At 43.8% G+C, this 25,384-nt stretch overlaps 1 protein-coding gene across 2 annotated transcripts in view; it reads left to right on the plus strand.

Annotated features, from left to right (window-relative positions):
- The window catches only part of arl15a (ADP-ribosylation factor-like 15a), a 179,578-nt gene that overhangs the window by 123,191 nt on the left and 31,003 nt on the right, over window positions 1–25,384 (plus strand). For both annotated transcript variants that reach the window (XM_055887863.1, XM_055887861.1), the window contains exon 3: window positions 809–868. In XM_055887863.1, coding sequence (XP_055743838.1) covers window positions 809–868 — 60 coding nt within the window. The remainder of the gene's footprint in view (window positions 1–808; window positions 869–25,384) is intronic.

The following is a 25,384-nucleotide window of genomic DNA, read 5'->3' on the forward strand; positions in this document are numbered from 1 at the left end:
TGTCTCTCTTCTTCTACATGTTAGTCTGACTCTGTCTCTTCTTCTACATGTTAGTCTGACTCTGTCTCTCTTCTTCTACATGTTAGTCTGACTCTGTCTCTTCTTCTACATGTTAGTCTGACTCTGTCTCTCTTCTTCTACATGTTAGTCTGACTGTCTCTTCTTCTACATGTTAGTCTGACCCTGTCTCTTCTTCTACATGTTAGTCTGACCCTGTCTCTTCTTCTACATGTTAGTTTGACCCTGTCTCTTCTTCTACGTGTTAGTCTGACTCTGTCTCTCTTCTTCTACATGTTAGTCTGACCCTGTCTCTTCTTCTACATGTTAGTCTGACCCTGTCTCTTCTTCTACATGTTAGTCTGACTCTCTCTTCTTCTACATGTTAGTCTGACCCTGTCTCTTCTTCTACATGTTAGTCTGACTCTGTCTCTTCTTCTACATGTTACTAAGACCCTGTCTCTTCTTCTACATGTTAGTCTGACCCTGTCTCTTCTTCTACATGTTAGTCTGACTCTGTCTCTTCTTCTACATGTTAGTCTGACCCTGTCTCTTCTTCTACATGTTAGTCTGACTCTGTCTCTTCTTCTACATGTTAGTCTGACTGTCTCTTCTTCTACATGTTAGTCTGACCCTGTCTCTTCTTCTACATGTTACTCTGACCTTCTCTCTTCTTCTACATGTTAGTCTGACCCTGTCTCTTCTTCTACATGTTAGTCTGACCCTGTCTCTTCTTCTACATGTTAGTCTGACTCTGTCTCGTCTTCTACATGTTAGTCTGACCCTGTCCCTATATCTTTCTTTCTCTCAGGCTTCAGCATCAAAGCAGTACCGTTCCCAAACGCCATCTTGAATGTAAAGGAACTCGGAGGTAAAGTTAAAGAATAGATTTGATTATGAATGCTAGCCATAGTGATTGTGTGTGTTTGATTATGAATGCTAGCCATAGTGATAGGGTGTGTTTGATTATGAATGCCTGCCATAATGATAGGTTGTGTTTGGTTATGAATGCTAGTCATAGTGATTGGGTGTGTTTGATTATGAATGCTAGCCGTAGTGATTTTGTGTGTTTGATAATGAATGCTAGTCATAGTGATAGGGTGTGTTTGATTATGAATGCTAGTCATAGTGATTGGGTGTGTTTGATTATGAATGCTAGTCATAGTGATAGGGTGTGTTTGATTATGAATGCTAGTCATAGTGATTGGGTGTGTTTGATTATGAATGCTAGTCATAGTGATTGGGTGTGTTTGATTATGAATGCTAGTCATAGTGATAGGGTGTGTTTGATTATGAATGCTAGTCATAGTGATTGGGTGTGTTTGATTATGAATGCTAGTCATAGTGATTGGGTGTGTTTGATTATGAATGCTAGTCATAGTGATTGGGTGTGTTTGATTATGAATGCTAGCCATAGTGATTGGGTGTGTTTGATTATGAATGCTAGCCATAGTGATTGGGTGTGTTTGATTATGAATGCTAGCCGTAGTGAATGGGTGTGTTTGATTATGAATGCTAGTCATAGTGATAGGGTGTGTTTGATTATGAATGCTAGTCATAGTGATAGGGTGTGTTTGATTATGAATGCTAGCCATTGTGTGTGTTCATTCCCACATTTAGTTCTATAATCTAATTATCATCAGGAGACTGGGTCTGATATGTCTAGTGGACCGTGAGAACGAGGAACCATGCAGAAGGACATGGTTTTTAGTGATTTTAAGGTCCAGTAGGTGTTTGCTAAGCAAATAAACAAACTTGTCTGTTGCTGTTTGGCCAGGTCAGTTGCAGACAGAAGAGTTTGCCAGATGGCCCTTGAAGCGATAGACTGTTGTATCATCGTTAACAAATCATCAACATCACAAACCAATGATACATACGCATGTCTGACCCCTGAACCCACCGCAGCATCACGTCCCTATGTTGACATGTCACACACTGATGCTCTAGAACGATACACCACCTTTTCAAATGTTTATATTTTTGTAACTAAGGTCAAATTCTTATTTATAATGACAGTCTACCGGGGAACAGTGGGGTTAACTGCCTTGTTCAGGGGCAGAAGGACAGATTTTTACCTTGTCAGCTTTGGGTTTTGATCCAGCTACCTGTTGGTTACTAGCCCAACACTCTAACCACTAGGCTACCTGCTGGTTACTAGTCCAACACTCTAACCACTAGGCTACCTGCTGGTTACTAGCCCAACACTCTAACCACTAGGCTACCTGCTGGTTACTAGTCCAACGCTCTAACCACTAGGCTACCTGCTGGTTACTAGTCCAACGCTCTAACCACTAGGCTACCAGTCCAACACTCTAACCACTAGGCTACCTGCTGGTTACTAGTCCAATGCTCTAACCACTAGACTACCTGCTGGTTACTAGTCCAACACTCTAACCACTAGTCTACCTGCTGGTTACTAGTCCAACACTCTAACCACTAGTCTACCTGCTGGTTACTAGTCCAACACTCTAACCACTAAGCTACCTGCTGGTTACGAGTCCAATGCTCTAACCACTAGGCTACCTGCCGGTTACTAGTCCAACGCTCTAACCACTAGGCTACCTGCTGGTTACTAGTCCAACGCTCTAATCACTAGGCTATCTGCTGGTTACTAGTCCAACACTCTAACCACTAAACTACCTGCTGGTTACGAGTCCAATGCTCTGACCACTAGGCTACCTGCTGGTTACTAGTCCAACGCTCTAACCACTAGGCGACCTGCTGGTTACTAGTCCAACGCTCTAACCACTAGGCTACCTGCCTCCCCATTCTAACCACTAAGCTACCTGCTGGTTACTATCCCAACACTCTAACCACTAGGATACCTGCTGGTTACTGGCCCAACACTCTAACCAGTAGGCTACCTGCTGGTTACTAGCCCACCACTCTAACCACTAGGCTACCTGCTGGTTACTAGCCCACCGCTCTAACCAGTAGGCTACCTGCTGGTTACTAGCCCACCACTCTAACCACTAGGCTACCTGCCTCCCCATTCTAACCACTAGGCTACCTGCTGGTTACAAGCCAAACACTCTAACCACTAGGCTACCTGCTGGTTACTAGCCCACCGCTCTAACCAGTAGGCTACCTGCTGGTTACTAGCCCACCACTCTAACCAGTAGGCTACCTGCCTCCCCATTCTAACCACTAGGCTACCTGCTGGCTACTAGTCCAACGCTCTAACCACTAGGCTACCTGCTGGTTACTAGTCCAACACTCTAACCACTAGGCCACCTGCTGGTTACTAGTCTAACACTCTAACCACTAGGCTACCTGCTGGTTACTAGTCCAACACTCTAACCACTAGGCTACCTGCTGGTTACTAGTCCAAGACTCTAACCACTAGGCTACCTGCTGGTTACTAGCCCACCACTCTAACCACTAGGCTACCTGCTGGTTACTAGTCCAACGCTCTAACCACTAGGCTACCTGCTGGTTACAAGTCCAACACTCTAACCACTAGTCTACCTGCTAGTTACTATTCCAATACTCTAACCACTAGGCTACTTGGTGTTTACTAGTCCAACACTCTAACCACTAGGCTACCTGCTGGTTACTGGCCCAACGCGCTAACCACTAGGCTACCTGCTGGTTACTAGTCCAATGCTCTAACCACTAGGCTACTTGCTGGTTACTAGTCCAACACTCTAACCAATAGGCTACCTGCTGGTTACTGGCCCAACGCTCTAACCACTAGGCTACCTGCTGGTTACTAGTCCAACACTCTAACCACTAGGCTACCTGCTGGTTACTAGCCCACCACTCTAACCACTAGGCTACCTGCTGGTTACTAGTCCAACGCTCTAACCACTAGGCTACCTGCTGGTTACTAGTCCAACGCTCTAACCACTAGGCTACCTGCCTCCCCATTTTAACCACAATGCCACCTGCTGGTTACTAGTCCAACGCTCTACCTCTAGGCTACCTGCTGGTTACTAGTCCAACGCTCTAACCACTAGGTGACCTGCTGGTTACTAGTCCAACGCTCTAACCTCTAGGCTACCTGCTGGTTACTAGTCCAATGCTCTAACCACTAGGCTACCTGCTGGTTACTAGTCCAACACTCTAACCACTAGGCTACCTGCTGGTTACTAGTCCAATGCTCTAACCTCTAGGCTACCTGCTGGTTACTAGTCCAACGCTCTAACCACTAGGCTACCTGCTGGTTACTAGTCCAACGCTCTAACCACTAGGCTACTTGCTGGTTACTAGTCCAACACTCTAACCACTAGGTGACCTGCTGGTTACTAGTCCAATGCTCTAACCACGAGGCTACCTGCTGGTTACAAGTCCAACACTCTAACCACTAGTCTACCTGCTAGTTACTATTCCAATACTCTAACCACTAGGCTACTTGCTGTTTACTAGTCCAACACTCTAACCACTAGGCTACCTGCTGCTTACTAGCCCACCGCTCTAACCAGTAGGCTACCTGCTGGTTACTAGCCCACCACTCTAACCACTAGGCTACCTGCCTCCCCATTCTAACCACCAGGCTACCTGCTGGTTACAAGCCAAACACTCTAACCACTAGGCTACCTGCTGGCTACTAGTCCAACGCTCTAACCACTAGGCTACCTGCTGGTTACTAGTCCAACACTCTAACCACTAGGCTACCTGCTGGTTACTAGCCCACCACTCTAACCACTAGGCTACCTGCTGGTTACTAGTCCAACGCTCTAACCACTAGGCTACCTGCTGGTTACTAGTCCAACGCTCTAACCACTAGGCTACCTGCCTCCCCATTTTAACCACAATGCCACCTGCTGGTTACTAGCCCAACACTCTAACCACTAGGCTACCTGCTGGTAACTAGCCCAACACTCTAACCACTAGGCTACCTGCTGGTTACTAAACCATCGCTCTAACCTCTAGGCTACCTGCTGGTTACTAGTCCAACGCTCTAACCACTAGGCTACCTGCTGGTTACTAGTCCAACACTCTAACCACTAGGCTACCTGCTGGTTACTGGCACAACACTCTAACCACTAGGCTACCTGCTGGTTACAAGTCCAACACTCTAACCACTAGGCTACCTGCTGGCTACTAGTCCAACGCTCTAACCTCTAGGCTACCTGCTGGTTACATGTCCAACACTCTAACCACTAGGCTACCTGCTGGTTACTAGTCCAAAGCTCTACCTCTAGGCTACCTGCTGGTTACTATTCCAACGCTCTAACCACTAGGTGACCTGCTGGTTACTAGTCCAACGCTCTAACCTCTAGGCTACCTGCTGGTTACAAGTCCAACACTCTAACCACTAGGCTACTTGCTGGTTACTAGTCCAACACTCTAACCACTAGGCTACCTAGCAGCATTCCACCCTGCATACCACTGCTGGCTTGCTTCTGAAGCTAAGCAGGGTTGGTCCTGGTCAGTCCCTGGATGGGAGACCAGATGCTGCTGGAAGTGGTGTTGGAGGGGCAGTAGGAGGCACTCCTTCCTCTGGTCTAAAAAATATCCCAATGCCCCAGGGCAGTGATTGGGGACACTGCCCTGTGTAGGGTGCCGTCTTTCGGATGGGACGTTAAACGGGTGTCCTGACTCTCTGAGGTCATTAAAGATCCCATGGCACTTATCGTAAGAGTAGTTGTGTTAACCCCGGTGTCCTGGATAAATTCCCAATCTGGCCCTCAAACCATCATGGTCACCTAATAATCCCCAGTTTACAATTGGCTCTTTCATCCCCCTCCTCTCCCCTGTAACTACTCCCCAGGTCGTTGCTGCAAATGAGAACGTGTTCTCAGTCAACTTACCTGTTAAAATAACGGTAAAAAAATAAAAAAATAAAAATACCTGCTGGTTACTAGTCCAACGCTCGAACCACTAGGCTACCTGCTGGTTACTAGTCCAACACTCCAACCACTAGGCTACCTGCTGGTTACTAGTCCAACACTCTAACCACTAGGTGACCTGCTGATTACTAGTCCAATGCTCTAACCACTAGGCTACCTGCTGGTTACAAGTCCAACACTCTAACCACTAGTCTACCTGCTGGTTACTATTCCAATACTCTAACCACTAGGCTACTTGCTGGTTACTAGTCCAACACTCTAACCACTAGGCTACCTGCTGGTTACTGGCCCAACGCTCTAATCACTAGGCTACCTGCTGGTTACTAGTCCAATGCTCTAACCACTAGGCTACTTGCTGGTTACTAGTCCAACACTCTAACCACTAGGCTACCTGCTGGTTACTGGCCCAACGCTCTAACCACTAGGCTACCTGCTGGTTACTAGTCCAATGCTCTAACCACTAGGCTACCTGCTGGTTACTAGTCCAACACTCTAACCACTAGGCTACCTGCTGGTTACTGGCCCAACGCTCTAACCACTAGGCTACCTGCTGGTTACTAGTCCAATGCTCTAACCACTAGGCTACTTGCTGGTTACTAGTCCAACACTCAAACTAACTAGGCTACCTCCTGGTTACTAGTCCAACGCTCTAACCTCTAGGCTACCTGCTGGTTACTAGTCCAACGCTCTAACCACTAGGTTACCTGCCTCCCCACTCTAACCACTAGGCTACCTGCTTTTTACTAGTCCAACGCTCTAACCACGAGGCTACCTGCCTCCCCACTCTAACCACCAGGCTACCTGCTGGTTACTAGTCCAACGCTCTAACCAGTAGGCGACCTGCTGGTTACTAGTCCAACGCTCTAACCACTTGGCTACCTGCTGGTTACTAGTCCAACGCTCTAACCACTAGGTTACCTGCCTCCCCACTCTAACCACTAGGCTACCTGCTGGTTACTAGTCCAATGCTCTAACCACTAGACTACCTGCTGGCTACTAGTCCAACGCTCTAACCTCTAGGCTACCTGCTGGTTACATGTCCAACACTCTAACCACTAGGCTACCTGCTGGTTACTAGTCCAAAGCTCTACCTCTAGGCTACTTGCTGGTTACTAGTCAAACACTCTAACCACTAGGCTACCTAGCAGCATACCACCCTGCATACCACTGCTGGCTTGCTTCTGAAGCTAAGCAGGGTTGGTCCTGGTCAGTCCCTGGATGGGAGACCAGATGCTGCTGGAAGTGGTGTTGGAGGGGCAGTAGGAGGCACTCCTTCCTCTGGTCTAAAAAATATCCCAATGCCCCAGGGCAGTGATTGGGGACACTGCCCTGTGTAGGGTGCCGTCTTTCGGATGGGACGTTAAACGGGTGTCCTGACTCTCTGAGGTCATTAAAGATCCCATGGCACTTATCGTAAGAGTAGGGGTGTTAACCCCGGTGTCCTGGCTAAATTCCCAATCTGGCCCTCAAACCATCATGGTCACCTAATAATCCCCAGTTTACAATTGGCTCTTTCATCCCCCTCCTCTCCCCTGTAACTACTCCCCAGGTCGTTGCTGCAAATGAGAACGTGTTCTCAGTCAACTTACCTGGTAAAATAACGGTAAAAAAATAAAAAAATAAAAATACCTGCTGGTTACTAGTCCAATGCTCTAACCACTAGACTACTTGCTGGTTACTAGTCCAACACTCTAACCACTAGGTGACCTGCTGGTTACTAGTCCAATGCTCTAACCACTAGGCTACCTGCTGGTTACAAGTCCAACACTCTAACCACTAGTCTACCTGCTGGTTACTATTCCAATACTCTAACCACTAGGCTACTTGCTGGTTACTAGTCCAACACTCTAACCACTAGGCTACCTGCTGGTTACTGGCCCAACGCTCTAATCACTAGGCTACCTGCTGGTTACTAGTCCAATGCTCTAACCACTAGGCTACTTGCTGGTTACTAGTCCAACACTCTAACCACTAGGCTACCTGCTGGTTACTGGCCCAACGCTCTAACCACTAGGCTACCTGCTGGTTACTAGTCCAATGCTCTAACCACTAGACTACCTGCTGGTTACTAGTCCAACACTCTAACCACTAGGCTACCTGCTGGTTACTGGCCCAACGCTCTAACCACTAGGCTACCTTCTGGTTACTAGTCCAATGCTCTAACCACTAGGCTACTTGCTGGTTACTAGTCCAACACTCAAACTAACTAGGCTACCTGCTGGTTACTAGTCCAATGCTCTAACCTCTAGGCTACCTGCTGGTTACTAGTCCAACGCTCTAACCACTAGGTTACCTGCCTCCCCACTCTAACCACTAGGCTACCTGCTTTTTACTAGTCCAACGCTCTAACCACGAGGCTACCTGCCTCCCCACTCTAACCACCAGGCTACCTGCTGGTTACTAGTCCAACGCTCTAACCAGTAGGTGACCTGCTGGTTACTAGTCCAACGCTCTAACCACTTGGCTACCTGCTGGTTACTAGTCCAACGCTCAAACCACTAGGTTACCTGCCTCCCCACTCTAACCACTAGGCTACCTGCTGTTTACTAGTCCAACGCTCTAACCACTAGGCTACCTGCCTCCCCAATCTAACCACCAGGCTACCTGCTGGTTACTAGTCCAACGCTCTAACCACTAGGTGACCTGCTGGTTACTGGCCCACCGCTCTAACCACTAGGCTACCTGCTGGTTACTAGTCCAATGCTCTAACCACTAGGCTACTTGCTGGTGATTAGTCCAACACTCTAACCACTAGGCTACCTGCTGGTTACTGGCCCAACGCTCTAACCACTAGGCTACCTGCTGCTTACTAGTCCAATGCTCTAACCACTAGGCTACCTGCTGGTTACTAGTCCAACACTCTAACCACTAGGCTACCTGCTGGTTACTGGCCCAACGCTCTAACCACTAGGCTACCTAATGGTTACTAGTCCAATGCTCTAACCACTAGGCTACCTGCTGGTTACAAGTCCAAAACTCTAACCACTAGGCTACCTGCTGGTTACTAGTCCAACGCTCTAACCACTAGGCTACTTGCTGGTTACTAGTCCAACACTCAAACTAACTAGGCTACCTGCTGGTTACTAGTCCAATGCTCTAACCACTAGGCTACCTGCTGGAAACTAGTCCAACACTCTAACCACTAGGCTACCTGCTGGTTACTAGTCCAACACTCTAACCACTAGGCTACCTGCTGGTTACTAGTCCAACGCTCTAACCACTAGGCTACCTGCTGGTTACTAGTCCAATGCTCTAACCACTAGGCTACCTGCTGGTTGCTATTCCAACGCTCTAACCTCTAGGCTGCCTGCTGGTTACTAGTCCAACGCTCTAACCACTAGGTTACCTGCCTCCCCACTCTAACCACTAGGCTACCTGCTGGTTACTAGTCCAACGCTCTAACCACTAGGCTACCTGCCTCCCCACTCTAACCATCAGGCTACCTGCTGGTTACTAGTCCAACACTCTAACCACTAGGTGACCTGCTGGTTACTAGTCCAACGCTCTAACCACTAGGCTACCTGCTGGTTACTAGTCCAACGCTCTAACCACTAGGTTACCTGCCTCCCCACTCTAACCACTAGGCTACCTGCTGGTTACTAGTCCAACGCCCTAACCACTAGGCTACCTGCTGGTTACTAGTCCAACGCTCTAACCACTAGGCTACCTGCTGGTTACTAGTCCAACGCTCTAACCACTAGGCTACCTGCTGGTTACTAGTCCAACACTCTAACCACTAGCCTACCTGTTTGTTACTAGTCCAACACTCTAACCACTAGCCTACCTGCTGGTTACTAGTCCAACACTCTAACCACTAGGCTACCTGCTGGTTACTAGTCCAACACTCTAACCACTAGGCTACCTGTTGGTTACTAGTCCAACACTCTAACCACTAGGCTACCTGCTGGTTACTTGTCCAACACTCTAACCACTAGGCTACCTGTTGGTTACTAGCCCAACACTCTAACCACTAGCCTAGCTGCCCCCTTCCCCCCTATCGACACTGACTACGAAGAGGGTTAGCTGACCTCTGACCTGATTCTGAGTTGTTATTATTATGCCTGTAGAGTTCCTATATGTTAACATCACCCAGGGAGGTAGTTTGAGATTTAATAAGGAAGCTTTGAGGTAAGACATGGGGAAGCATCCAGAACTGTTAAAAACGGAGAGCTTAAGAGAGGGATAACTCTTCCCTTCACATCCACCTGTGGTTACATTTATGAGGATGTTTAAGAGTGAAAGTAATTTATGTATGTTTTTCTGGACACAGGTGCACACTGTGAATCTTGACAAGTAGCCATCCTGGACTGGTAGCAGCGACCTCATAACTCCCTTCTCCTGAAGAACAACACACTCAGAAAGACGAGAGACCACCAACGAGGGCGATGCCAAATTTGGTCACAGCGTAGAAGGAAAGGAAGGAAGGAAGGATGGAAGGAAGGGAGAAAAACAGGAAGGAGAGAGAGAATTGGAAAGAGAGAGAGAGAGAGAATTGGAAAGAGAGAGAGAGAGAGAGAGAGAGAAATGGAGAGAGGGAGAGAAATGGAGAGAGAGAAAGAGATAAATAGAGAGAGAGATAGAGAGAAATGGAGAGAGAGAGAGATAAATGGAGAGAGAGAGAGATAAATGGAGAGAGAGAGATAAATGGAGAGAGAGATAAATAGAGAGAGAGAGAGATAAATGGAGAGAGAGAGAAATGGAGAGAGAGAGAGATAAATGGAGAGATAGAGAAATGGAGAGAGAGAGAGATAAATGGAGAGAGAGAGAGATATAAATAGAGAGAGAGAGAGAGATAAATGGAGAGAGAGATAAATAGAGAGAGAGAGAGATAAACAGAGAGAGAGAGAGAGAGATAAACAGAGAGAGAGAGAGAAATGGAGAGAGAGAGAGATAAATGGAGAGAGAGAGATAAATGGAGAGAGAGAGAGATAAATGGAGAGAGAGAGATAAATGGAGAGAGAGAGAAATGGAGAGAGAGAGATGAATAGAGAGAGAGAGAGATAAATGGAGAGAGAGAGATAAATAGAGAGAGAGAGAGATAAATGGAGAGAGAGAGAGATAAATAGAGAGAGAGAGAGATAAATGGAGAGAGAGAGATAAATAGAGAGAGAGAGAGATAAACAGAGAGAGAGAGAGAGAGATAAACAGAGAGAGAGAGAGAGTTAGTGCTAAGCCCTGGATGGGGTTAAAGCCTGAGTGTGTCTGGGGTGTAATTGTGGTTTGGTTGAGGAACAACACAGACCCAGCCGCCGGGAGCGTGACACGTTTGATTTAGGGCTGCCACTCTAGCGGAGAGAGAGTATGATGAAACCTCCCCTCCTCCTCCCCTCTCCTTCTCCTCCTCTCTTCCCCTCTCCTCCCTTTCCATTCTCCTCTCTTCCCCTCTCCTCCCTTTCCCTTCTCCCATCTCCTCTTCTCCCCTCTCTTCTCTGTGGCCTGTGAACACAGAGAGAGTGAACATTATGGGTTTACGGCACAGCGGCTTGTTAAAAGAAACTGGGGGGGTTTGGGATATGGGAGGATAGGGTGTTTTGATTCTCCTGCTTCTGTCCAATCACCACCTGAGTAGGAGTGTATAGACTGAGACAGTCCCTCTGAGATGGGCTCTGTGTCTGTCCTCTGAGGTGGGCTCTGTGTCTGTCCTCTGAGATGGGCTCTGTGTCTGTCCTCTGAGGTGGGCTCTGTGTCTGTCCTCTGAGGTGGGTTCTGTGTCTGTCCTCTGAGGTGGGTTCTGTGTCTGTCCTCTGAGGTGGGCTCTGTGTCTGTCCTCTGAGATGGGCTCTGTGTCTGTCCTCTGAGGTGGGCTCTGTGTCTGTCCTCTGAGGTGGTCTCTGTGTCTCTGTCTGTGTCTGTCTGCTCTGTGATGCATGGTCATTACACGGTCTAGGCTTCGTCAAGGTTCATGTGGATCAAAGTGTGTGTGTGTATATGCGTGCATGTGTTTGTGTGTGAGCGTACATGTGTTAAAGTGAGTGAATGTGAGTACTTCTGTCTGGCTCAATATCTCTGGTCTGTGTTTGAGGTAAACAGGGTAACTTTTACAAGCCAGGTGTATCATTCACCCTGCCTGATGTTGACTTCATCCTTCTTCGACCCCGACACAGAAAGGAAAAACAAGAAAACATCATTCATTTGATTTCATTGTTTTGTTTACTTAGCTTTACGCAGATGATGATGATGATGATGATGCAAGATGTGTTGCAGAATCACATTGTTTTCTGTGTGAAACTAGAGGTCGACCGATTTATGATTTTTCAACGCCGATATCGATACCCATTATTGGAGGACCAAAAAAAGCTGATACCAATTATTCGGCAGATTTTTATATATATATATATATATATATATATATATATATATATATATTATAATACTTACAATTACAACAATACTGAATGAACAATGAACACTTTTATTTTGACCGTTCCGTATTTTATCTAACGGGTGGCAACCCTAAGTCTAAATATTGCTGTTACATTGTACAACCTTCAATGTTATGTCATAATTATATAAAATTCTGGCAAATTAATTATGGGATGCTGGCCTTCTAGGCAGAGTTGTCACGCCCTGGCCTTAGTTATCTTTGTTTTCTGTAATATTTTGGTTAGGTCAGGGTGTGACAGGGGGGAATGTTGTGTATAGTTGTCTCGTCTGGGGTGGTTGTATGGTATAGGGGGTTTTGGGAGAGTGTATGGGTTTGTGTTGAGTGTAGGTGTCTAGGTAAGTCTATCTTTGCCTGAATGGTTCTCAATCAGAGACAGCTGTCATTCATTGTCTCTGATTGGGAGCCATATTTAAGGCAGCCATAGACAGTAGGCTTTTGTGGGTAATTGTCTATGTGTAGTGTTTAGTGTCAGCACTATTTTGTTTGAATAGCTTCACGGTCGTCTGTTTGTTGTTTTTGTTCGTTTGTTCGTCTTCAAAATAAAAAGAAGATGTCGTTCTATCACACTGCGCCTTGGTCCTCAAAGTTACGACGATCGTGACAGGGGGAAAATGCTTTTCTTTCAAAAACAAGGACATTTCTAAGTGACCCCAAACTTTTGAATGGTAGTGTGTGTGTGTATATATATGTATATATAGTGTATACATGTATGTATATATATATGTATGTGATTGGATGTAAAGACATTATAGACAGTATGCGGATAGAATATGTAGTATATCTGTAGAATAGCATATATACAGCTATTGCTGAATAGGATGGCCTTACTAGAATACAGTATATGCATATGAAATGAGTAAAACACTATGTAAACATTATTCAAGTGACCAGTGTTACATAATTAAATGTAAAGAATGGGTTTTGGGTGAGGCAGATGAACCTGTAACCATATCATTTCAACAGTATTTAACAGGAGATCCTCTCTAAGCTTTACAGGAATGGGGTTCTGAATATAGACGGCAACACCTCCACCTTTGGCATTTCTGTATTTTCTGTAGATCTTATAACCTTGTATTAGAACCACTGTATCATCAAAGGTATTATCTAAGTGAGTTTCAGATATTGTCAGAATATGAATGTTATCTGTTACTAGTAAAAATGATTGATTTCATTAACCTTATTTCTTAGGCTACATATGTCGATGTGGGCTATTTTCAGCACTTTTCTGGAATGCTACATTTTTTTTGATTGCTTTACTGGGAAGTTTATCAGAAGAAGAGCTGATAGTGCAGGGTGAGCTGCATAAAGGGGTCTTCCTGCTAGTGCAACGCCACCTCAGTGCTAACAGTGTAACTCTGGTTCATAGGCACATTATTACTACATATGGTAGCTATAGGATCAACAGAGTGTTCAGGGGAGTTTGAGGGACAGACATTCAAATCAAATCAAATTTTATTACTCACATCTGCCGAATACAACAGTGAAATGCTTACGCACAAGCCCTTAATGCTTACTTACAAGCCCTTAATGCTTACTTACAAGCCCTTAATGCTTACGTACAAGCCCTTAATGCTTACGTACAAGCCCTTAATGCTTACGTACAAGCCCTTAATGCTTACTTACAAGCCCTTAATGCTTACTTACAAGCCCTTAATGCTTACATACAAGCCCTTAATGCTTACGTACAAGCCCTTAATGCTTACTTACAAGCCCTTAATGCTTACGTACAAGCCCTTAATGCTTACGTACAAGCCCTTAATGCTTACGTACAAGCCCTTAATGCTTACGTACAAGCCCTTAATGCTTACGTACAAGCCCTTAATGCTTACCCTCAAGCCCTCAAACCATCAATGTCAGTTTTTAAGAAAATACCACACAAATAAAAAGTAAGAGATAAGAATAACAAATAATTAAAGAGCAGCAGTAAATAACAATAGCAGGGCTATATACAGGGGGTACCGATACAGAGTCAATGTGGAGGCTATATACAGGGGGGTACCGGTACAGAGTCAATGTGGAGGCTATATACAGGGGGGTACCGGTACAGAGTCAATGTGGAGGCTATATACAGGGTATTACGGTACAGAGTCAATGTGGAGGCTATATACAGGGGGGTACCGGTATAGAGTCAATGTGTAGGCTATATACAGGGGGTACCGGTATAGAGTCAATGTGGAGGCTATATACAGGGGGGTACCGGTATAGAGTCAATGTGGAGGCTATATACAGGGGGGTACCGGTACAGAGTCAATGTGGAGGCTATATACAGGGGGTACCAGTACAGAGTCAATGTGGAGGCTATATACAGGGTGTTACGGTACAGAGTCAATGTGGAGGCTATATACAGGGGGTACCGGTACAGAGTCAATGTGGAGGCTATATACAGGGTGTTACGGTACAGAGTCAATGTGGAGGCTATATACAGGGGGTACCAGTACAGAGTCAATGTGGAGGCTATATACAGGGGGTACCGGTACAGAGTCAATGTGGAGGCTATATACAGGGGGTACCAGTACAGAGTCAATGTGGAGGCTATATACAGGGGGGTACCGGTACAGAGTCAATGTGGAGGCTATATACAGGGGGTACCAGTACAGAGTCAATGTGGAGGCTATATACAGGGGGTACCGGTACAGAGTCAATGTGGAGGCTATATACAGGGGGTACCGGTACAGAGTCAATGTGGAGGCTATATACAGGGGTGTACCGGTACAGAGTCAATGTGGAGGCTATATACAGGGGGGTACCGATACAGAGTCAATGTGGAGGCTATATACAGGGGGTACCGGTACAGAGTCAATGTGGAGGCTATATACAGGGGGGTACCGATACAGAGTCAATGTGGAGGCTATATACAGGGGGGTACCGATACAGAGTCGATGTGGAGGCTATATACAGGGTGTTACGGTACAGAGTCAATGTGGAGGCTATATACAGGGGGTACCGGTACAGAGTCAATGTGGAGGCTATATACAGGGGGTACCGGTACAGAGTCAATGTGGAGGCTATATACAGGGGGGTACCGGTACAGAGTCAATGTGGAGGCTATATACAGGGGGTACCGGTACAGAGTCAATGTGGAGGCTATATACAGGGGGTACCGGTACAGAGTCAATGTGGAGGCTATATACAGGGGGGTACCGGTACAGAGTCAATGTGGAGGCTATATACAGGGGGGTACCGGTACAGAGTCAATGTGGAGGCTATATACAGGGGGGTACCGGTACAGAGTCAATGTGCGGGGGCACCGGTTAGTCGAGGTAATTGAGGTAATATGCACATGTATTAAGTTACTTACATTGTGATTGCCAACGCTCCTGGGATAATGTACATTTGATGACGCATTATGATAAGTCGTTGTCTCAACGCAGTCTTAAAAATGTGTGGACAGAGTCCAGGAGTCAAGATGATTTAGGATGGACTCCGTCATTCCTGTAGAACATCTTCTGTTTCCAGGAAGTGTCAAAGTTATCTATAGAAGTTATGCCAAAAGAGCTACAGTAGTATTTTAGCCAGATGTGTAATGCCAGCAGCCTGCTGAATCTCTCACGATGGTACGGGGCCTGAAATAATCAGCCACTCTTTTTGGAAACTTTCAGAGCTAGAATTAGTTCTTTAAAAATCTATTTTCAGCAGTTCCAAGCTAGCTCTCCTAATGTTGCTTGACCCCACATGGTGTCAGCTACCGGCAGAGTATGTGAGCGTGCACAATTTGACTGGAGCGTGGAGTGAAATTCCCAAAGGCCTTCTTGCCTGTTCCCATTTCGCTCCAGTACCACTCACTTCACCAGCTCTTGCCTGGCCCAGGATGCATTTGTAGTCTACTTGTGTGCTGCCTATAGCTCCTTGCTTTAGTTACTGTCATTGAGTACACTAAATATTTTAATAAAGAAACTGACAGATAAAATAGTAATAGATAGATAAATAGTATTTACAGGTGTAGTCGGAAGTTTACATACACCTTAGCCAAATACATTTAAACTCAGTTTTTCACAATTCCTGACATTTAATCCAAGTAAAAATTCCCTGTCTTAGGTCAGTTAGGATCACCACTTTATTTTAAGAATGTGAAATGTCAGAAAAGTAGTAGAGAGAATGATTTATTTCAGCTTTTATTTCTTTCATCACATTCCCAGTGGGTCAGAAGTTTACATACACTCAATTACTATTTAGTAGCATTGCCTTTAAATTGTTTAACTTGGGTCAAACGTTTCGGGTAGCCTTCCACAAGCTTCCCACAATAAGTTGGGTGAATTTTGGCCCATTCCTCCTGACAGAGCTGGTGTAACTGAGTCAGGTTTGTAGGCCTCCTTGCTCGCACACGATTTTTCAGTTTTGCCCACAAATTTTCTATCGGATTGAGGTCAGGGCTTTGTGATGGCCACTCCAATACCTTGACTTTGTTGTCCTTTAGCCATTTTGGTACAACTTTGGAAGTATGCGTGGGGTCATTGTCCATTTGGAAGACCCATTTGCGACCAAGCTTTAACTTCCTGACTGATGTCTTGAGATGTTGCTTCAATATATCCACATAATTTTCCTGCCTCATGATGCCATCTATTTTGTGAAGTGCACCAGTCCCTCCTGCAGCAAAGCACCCCCACAACATGATGCTGCCACACCTGTGCTTGATTGGTTGGGATGGTGTTCTTCGGCTTGCAAGCCTCCCCCTTTTTCCTCCAAACATAACAATGGTCATTATGGCCAAACAGTTCTATTTTTGTTTCATCAGACCAGAGGACATTTCTCCAAAAAGTATGATCTTTGTCCCCAAGTGCAGTTGCAAACCGTAGTCTGGCTTTTTTATGACGGTTTTGGAGCAGTGGCTTCTTCCTTGCTGAGCGGCCTTTCAGGTTATGTCGATATAGGACTCGTTATACTGGGGATATAGATACTTTTGTACCTGTTTCCTCCAGCACCTTCACAAGGGCCTTTGCTGTTGTTCTGGGATTGATTTGCACTTTTCGCACCAAAGTACGTTCATCTCTAGGAAACAGAACGCGTCTCCTTCCTGAGCGTTATGACGGCTGCGTGGTCCCATGGTGTTTATACTTGCATACTATTGTTTGTACAGATGAACGTGGTACCTTCAGGTGTTTGGAAATTGCTCCAATTTTGTCTGATTTCTTTTGATTTTTCCATGATGTCAAGCAAAGAGACACTGAGTTTGAAGGTAGGCCTTGAAATACATCCAAAGTTACACCTCCAATTGACTCAAATGATGTTAATTAGCCTATCAGAAGCTTCTAAAGCCATGCCATAATTGTCTGGAATTTTGCAAGCTGTTTAAATGCACAGTCAACTTAGTGTATGTAAACGTCTGACCCACTGGAATTGTGATACAGTGAATTATAAGTGAAACAATCTCTGTAAACAATTGTTGTAAAAATTACCTGTGTCATGAACAAAGTAGATGTCGTAACCGACTTGCCAAAGCTATAGTTTGTTAACAAGAAATTTGTGGAGTGGTTGAAAAACGAGTTTCAATGACTCCAACCTAATTTTATGTAAACTTCCGACTTCAACCGTATAAACAAAAAACAGTTCTCTTAAAAGTTTTGCTCATTTTCTGTTCTGTAATCTATTCTATGGGCCATAATTGATTTTGGCCCAATGGGCCTGGCACATTCCTACTTTCAAGGAGATTTCCGTTTTGAATGGGTTATTTTGCTTAAAAACCTTTAGGCCTACCTGTGAAAACGTATTTTTTTTTAACTCTGCATTTCTGGCAAGAGTGGCCAAAGGGGTGTTTATCATCCCCAGTGGCTCTGTAAGTGTGGAGAGGATATTCTCCCCTGCTGGCCTGCTCTCCAGGCACCATCACATGAGCCTGAAGCCACAGACTCTGGCCAAACTCGTGTTTCTAAAAAGGAATTCTTAAAAATGAATTCAAAGACACTAAAGACACTAAATTAAGACACTATATTTTTTTAAAAATTGTATTTAATTCTAAGTAAGTCACAGCCTATATGCGTAATTTATAAACTATAATGATTTAATATAACAAAACAAAATGTTGTTTCAATGCTGAGCGCTTTATGTTCTAGCCTACTGTGTAGCGCTCGCAAATGCTTCACAATGTATTTCTTTCTACACTATAGCCATGAAATTATTCAAATAATATAGCTGAAATAAATCTTCTTATGTTCCCGGTCTTGTTCCTGACCTATTTAGAGTGTTTATATGCTGTTTAATATGACATGTAGCCTATTAGAAATGATGAACCGTCATGTTTATTAAAATACATTGAAATCATTTTGGTTTAGTTTCATTACTTCAAAACCAAATACTCGGTCCAGGTCGTCACAACAAAATAGATGGGTTTTGGTTCAATTGGGATTTTAATGAATGGACCCAATTAGGAGCTTCAGCATTTTTCTTTCTCCTGTGACCTCGTGTAGCGTTTTTTTTAGCAGAGCGGTTGGAAAGGACTCAGAGAGGTGGGGCTCGATGGACCCAAGCCAGCTGTAGTATCCATCATGGATGATGGATGGGCTGATGCATTTCTTACGTACAGTACATTTCTGATCTTGTCAATATCAGATTTTTTTATATTAAAAAAAAAAAAAACGTATTGTCAAGTAAAATCATAATATAAATACACAGTATATGTCATAATTTATATGTTTTTACTTTATAGACATACATTTTCATGACATAGTTCTCAAAATATGTTGTAGACAAACCAGTTTAAAATCTATAGGTTTGCCAAACAGTTAGGTGATAATCAATTAAGAGCAGTCAGATTAAGTAAGTAGTAAATAATGAAGCGGTCTTTACCTCGGTGTAAAAATGTACTGTAACAAACGAGAAGACTTGTTTTAGCTAAAGTAATATGAGCATTGCATTGTGAAAAGCAAGTACTTTATATGAACTCGTACTACAATGTGAAACACTTATTTCTAGATGAAACACTGTTTGGTGGAAAAGTGACTGTGTGATATTGTGTGTTTGTGTAACGGTCCTGACCTGTTTTATGGTGTTTTTTGTATGTGTTTAGGTCAGGGCATGTGTTTTGGGTGGGCAGTCTATGTTATCTTATGAAGAGAGAGAGGAACGCCGTTACAGTTTGTACCTCTAGTCAATTGAAAAATGAGCTTAGTGTTTTGAACCACTTTTGTGTTGATCTGTTTTGAGTTTTGTACTCATTGTTGTGACATGTCCGACATACTTCAGAAAATTGCACCAAAACAATACAATAATTGGTGTTATCAAATAGCAGCAGATTGTGGGTTTCCGTTTTGTTTGCTTTGCCCTGTGGCCAAGTTGTTCTTCACGGATAAAAACAGTTTAAATTGAAATCATCTGTAAATGGTTTCAAAGCGGAGGACTGTTCTGATTTGGAGGCTATCGAGAGTTCCTTTCTTTGAAGGGGGTTTATTGTGTAAGATATTCTGTTTCAGGCCTCGTATAAGTATATCACCTTTTCTATATTGACTGGGAGTGAACGGGCAATGGAACAAGGTGATCAAACATGATGATTGGGAGAATTTAGCCACATTATTGTTATTTTACCGCTGCTCTTTAATTATTTGTTACTTTTATTTATTTTTATTTTTTTGTTGTTATTTTTCTTAACTGCATTGTTGGTTAAGGGTTTGTAAGTAAGCATTTCACTGTGAGGTCTACTACACCTGTTGTATTCAGCATTTCACTGTAAGGTCTACTACACCTGTTGTATTCAGCATTTCACTGTGAGGTCTACTACACCTGTTGTATTCAGCATTTCACTGTAAGGTCTACTACACCTGTTGTATTAAGCATTTCACTGTGAGGTCTACTACACCTGTTGTATTCAGCATTTCACTGTGAGGTCTACTACACCTGTTGTATTCAGCATTTCATTGTGAGGTCTACTACACCTGTTGTATTCAGCATTTCACTGTGAGGTCTACTACACCTGTTGTATTCAGCATTTCACTGTGAGGTCTACTACACCTGTTGTATTCAGCATTTCACTGTAAGGTCTACTACACCTGTTGTATTCAGCATTTCACTGTGAGGTCTACTACACCTGTTGTATTCAGCATTTCACTGTGAGGTCTACTACACCTGTTGTATTCAGCATTTCACTGTGAGGTCTACTACACCTGTTGTATTCAGCATTTCACTGTGAGGTCTACTACACCTGTTGTATTCAGCATTTCACTGTGAGGTCTACTACACCTGTTGTATTCAGCATTTCACTGTGAGGTCTACTACACCTGTTGTATTCAGCATTTCACTGTGAGGTCTACTACACCTGTTGTATTCAGCATTTCACTGTAAGGTCTACTACACCTGTTGTATTCAGCATTTCACTGTGAGGTCTACTACACCTGTTGTATTCAGCATTTCACTGTGAGGTCTACTACACCTGTTGTATTCAGCATTTCACTGTAAGGTCTACTACACCTGTTGTATTCAGCATTTCACTGTGAGGTCTACTACACCTGTTGTATTCAGCATTTCACTGTGAGGTCTACTACACCTGTTGTATTCAGCATTTCACTGTGAGGTCTACTACACCTGTTGTATTCAGCATTTCACTGTGAGGTCTACTACACCTGTTGTATTCAGCATTTCACTGTAAGGTCTACACCTGTTGTATTCAGCATTTCACTGTAAGGTCTACACCTGTTGTATTCAGCATTTCACTGTGAGGTCTACTACACCTGTTGTATTCAGCATTTCACTGTGAGGTCTACTACACCTGTTGTATTCAGCATTTCACTGTAAGGTCTACTACACCTGTTGTATTCAGCATTTCACTGTGAGGTCTACTACACCTGTTGTATTCAGCATTTCACTGTGAGGTCTACTACACCTGTTGTATTCAGCATTTCACTGTAAGGTCTACTACACCTGTTGTATTCAGCATTTCACTGTAAGGTCTACTACACCTGTTGTATTCAGCATTCCACTGTAAGGTCTACTACACCTGTTGTATTCAGCATTTCACTGTGAGGTCTACTACACCTGTTGTATTCAGCATTTCACTGTAAGGTCTACTACACCTGTTGTATTCAGCATTTCACTGTAAGGTCTACTACACCTGTTGTATTCAGCATTTCACTGTGAGGTCTACTACACCTGTTGTATTCAGCATTTCACTGTAAGGTCTACTACACCTGTTGTATTCAGCATTTCACTGTGAGGTCTACTACACCTGTTGTATTCAGCATTTCACTGTGAGGTCTACTACACCTGTTGTATTCAGCATTTCACTGTGAGGTCTACTACACCTGTTGTATTCAGCATTTCACTGTGAGGTCTACTACACCTGTTGTATTCAGCATTTCACTGTAAGGTCTACACCTGTTGTATTCAGCATTTCACTGTAAGGTCTACACCTGTTGTATTCAGCATTTCACTGTGAGGTCTACTACACCTGTTGTATTCAGCATTTCACTGTGAGGTCTACTACACCTGTTGTATTCAGCATTTCACTGTAAGGTCTACTACACCTGTTGTATTCAGCATTTCACTGTGAGGTCTACTACACCTGTTGTATTCAGCATTTCACTGTGAGGTCTACTACACCTGTTGTATTCAGCATTTCACTGTAAGGTCTACACCTGTTGTATTCAGCATTTCACTGTGAGGTCTACTACACCTGTTGTATTCAGCATTTCACTGTGAGGTCTACTACACCTGTTGTATTCAGCATTTCACTGTAAGGTCTACTACACCTGTTGTATTCAGCATTTCACTGTGAGGTCTACTACACCTGTTGTATTCAGCATTTCACTGTGAGGTCTACTACACCTGTTGTATTCAGCATTTCACTGTGAGGTCTACTACACCTGTTGTATTCAGCATTTCACTGTGAGGTCTACTACACCTGTTGTATTCAGCATTTCACTGTAAGGTCTACTACACCTGTTGTATTCAGCATTTCACTGTGAGGTCTACTACACCTGTTGTATTCAGCATTTCACTGTGAGGTCTACTACACCTGTTGTATTCAGCATTTCACTGTGAGGTCTACTACACCTGTTTTATTCAGCATTTCACTGTGAGGTCTACTACACCTGTTGTATTCAGCATTTCACTGTGAGGTCTACTACACCTGTTGTATTCAGCATTTCACTGTAAGGTCTACTACACCTGTTGTATTCAGCATTTCACTGTGAGGTCTACTACACCTGTTGTATTCAGCATTTCACTGTGAGGTCTACTACACCTGTTGTATTCAGCATTTCACTGTGAGGTCTACTACACCTGTTGTATTCAGCATTTCACTGTGAGGTCTACTACACCTGTTGTATTCAGCATTTCACTGTAAGGTCTACTACACCTGTTGTATTCAGCATTTCACTGTGAGGTCTACTACACCTGTTGTATTCAGCATTTCACTGTGAGGTCTACTACACCTGTTGTATTCAGCATTTCACTGTGAGGTCTACTACACCTGTTTTATTCAGCATTTCACTGTGAGGTCTACTACACCTGTTGTATTCAGCATTTCACTGTGAGGTCTACTACACCTGTTGTATTCAGCATTTCACTGTGAGGTCTACTACACCTGTTGTATTCAGCATTTCACTGTAAGGTCTACTACACCTGTTGTATTCAGCATTTCACTGTGAGGTCTACTACACCTGTTGTATTCAGCATTTCACTGTGAGGTCTACTACACCTGTTGTATTCAGCATTTCACTGTGAGGTCTACTACACCTGTTGTATTCAGCATTTCACTGTGAGGTCTACTACACCTGTTGTATTCAGCATTTCACTGTAAGGTCTACTACACCTGTTGTATTCAGCATTTCACTGTGAGGTCTACTACACCTGTTGTATTCAGCATTTCACTGTGAGGTCTACACCTGTTGTATTCAGCATTTCACTGTGAGGTCTACTACACCTGTTGTATTCAGCATTTCACTGTAAGGTCTACTACACCTGTTGTATTCAGCATTTCACTGTGAGGTCTACTACACCTGTTGTATTCAGCATTTCACTGTGAGGTCTACTACACCTGTTGTATTCAGCATTTCACTGTAAGGTCTACACCTGTTGTATTCAGCATTTCACTGTAAGGTCTACACCTGTTGTATTCAGCATTTCACTGTGAGGTCTACTACACCTGTTGTATTCAGCATTTCACTGTGAGGTCTACTACACCTGTTGTATTCAGCATTTCACTGTAAGGTCTACTACACCTGTTGTATTCAGCATTTCACTGTGAGGTCTACTACACCTGTTGTATTCAGCATTTCACTGTGAGGTCTACTACACCTGTTGTATTCAGCATTTCACTGTGAGGTCTACTACACCTGTTGTATTCAGCATTTCACTGTGAGGTCTACTACACCTGTTGTATTCAGCATTTCACTGTAAGGTCTACTACACCTGTTGTATTCAGCATTTCACTGTGAGGTCTACTACACCTGTTGTATTCAGCATTTCACTGTGAGGTCTACTACACCTGTTGTATTCAGCATTTCACTGTGAGGTCTACTACACCTGTTTTATTCAGCATTTCACTGTGAGGTCTACTACACCTGTTGTATTCAGCATTTCACTGTGAGGTCTACTACACCTGTTGTATTCAGCATTTCACTGTGAGGTCTACTACACCTGTTGTATTCAGCATTTCACTGTAAGGTCTACTACACCTGTTGTATTCAGCATTTCACTGTGAGGTCTACTACACCTGTTGTATTCAGCATTTCACTGTGAGGTCTACTACACCTGTTGTATTCAGCATTTCACTGTAAGGTCTACACCTGTTGTATTCAGCATTTCACTGTAAGGTCTACACCTGTTGTATTCAGCATTTCACTGTGAGGTCTACTACACCTGTTGTATTCAGCATTTCACTGTAAGGTCTACTACACCTGTTGTATTCAGCATTTCACTGTGAGGTCTACTACACCTGTTGTATTCAGCATTTCACTGTAAGGTCTACTACACCTGTTGTATTCAGCATTTCACTGTGAGGTCTACTACACCTGTTGTATTCAGCATTTCACTGTGAGGTCTACTACACCTGTTGTATTCAGCATTTCACTGTGAGGTCTACTACACCTGTTGTATTCAGCATTTCACTGTGAGGTCTACTACACCTGTTGTATTCAGCATTTCACTGTAAGGTCTACACCTGTTGTATTCAGCATTTCACTGTAAGGTCTACACCTGTTGTATTCAGCATTTCACTGTGAGGTCTACTACACCTGTTGTATTCAGCATTTCACTGTGAGGTCTACTACACCTGTTGTATTCAGCATTTCACTGTAAGGTCTACTACACCTGTTGTATTCAGCATTTCACTGTGAGGTCTACTACACCTGTTGTATTCAGCATTTCACTGTGAGGTCTACTACACCTGTTGTATTCAGCATTTCACTGTAAGGTCTACACCTGTTGTATTCAGCATTTCACTGTGAGGTCTACTACACCTGTTGTATTCAGCATTTCACTGTGAGGTCTACTACACCTGTTGTATTCAGCATTTCACTGTAAGGTCTACTACACCTGTTGTATTCAGCATTTCACTGTGAGGTCTACTACACCTGTTGTATTCAGCATTTCACTGTGAGGTCTACTACACCTGTTGTATTCAGCATTTCACTGTGAGGTCTACTACACCTGTTGTATTCAGCATTTCACTGTGAGGTCTACTACACCTGTTGTATTCAGCATTTCACTGTAAGGTCTACTACACCTGTTGTATTCAGCATTTCACTGTGAGGTCTACTACACCTGTTGTATTCAGCATTTCACTGTGAGGTCTACTACACCTGTTGTATTCAGCATTTCACTGTGAGGTCTACTACACCTGTTTTATTCAGCATTTCACTGTGAGGTCTACTACACCTGTTGTATTCAGCATTTCACTGTGAGGTCTACTACACCTGTTGTATTCAGCATTTCACTGTAAGGTCTACTACACCTGTTGTATTCAGCATTTCACTGTGAGGTCTACTACACCTGTTGTATTCAGCATTTCACTGTGAGGTCTACTACACCTGTTGTATTCAGCATTTCACTGTGAGGTCTACTACACCTGTTGTATTCAGCATTTCACTGTGAGGTCTACTACACCTGTTGTATTCAGCATTTCACTGTAAGGTCTACTACACCTGTTGTATTCAGCATTTCACTGTGAGGTCTACTACACCTGTTGTATTCAGCATTTCACTGTGAGGTCTACTACACCTGTTGTATTCAGCATTTCACTGTGAGGTCTACTACACCTGTTTTATTCAGCATTTCACTGTGA

Source organism: Salvelinus fontinalis, chromosome 28 (assembly GCF_029448725.1).
Source record: "Salvelinus fontinalis isolate EN_2023a chromosome 28, ASM2944872v1, whole genome shotgun sequence".
In the NCBI taxonomy this organism is placed as follows: Eukaryota; Metazoa; Chordata; class Actinopteri; order Salmoniformes; family Salmonidae; genus Salvelinus; species Salvelinus fontinalis.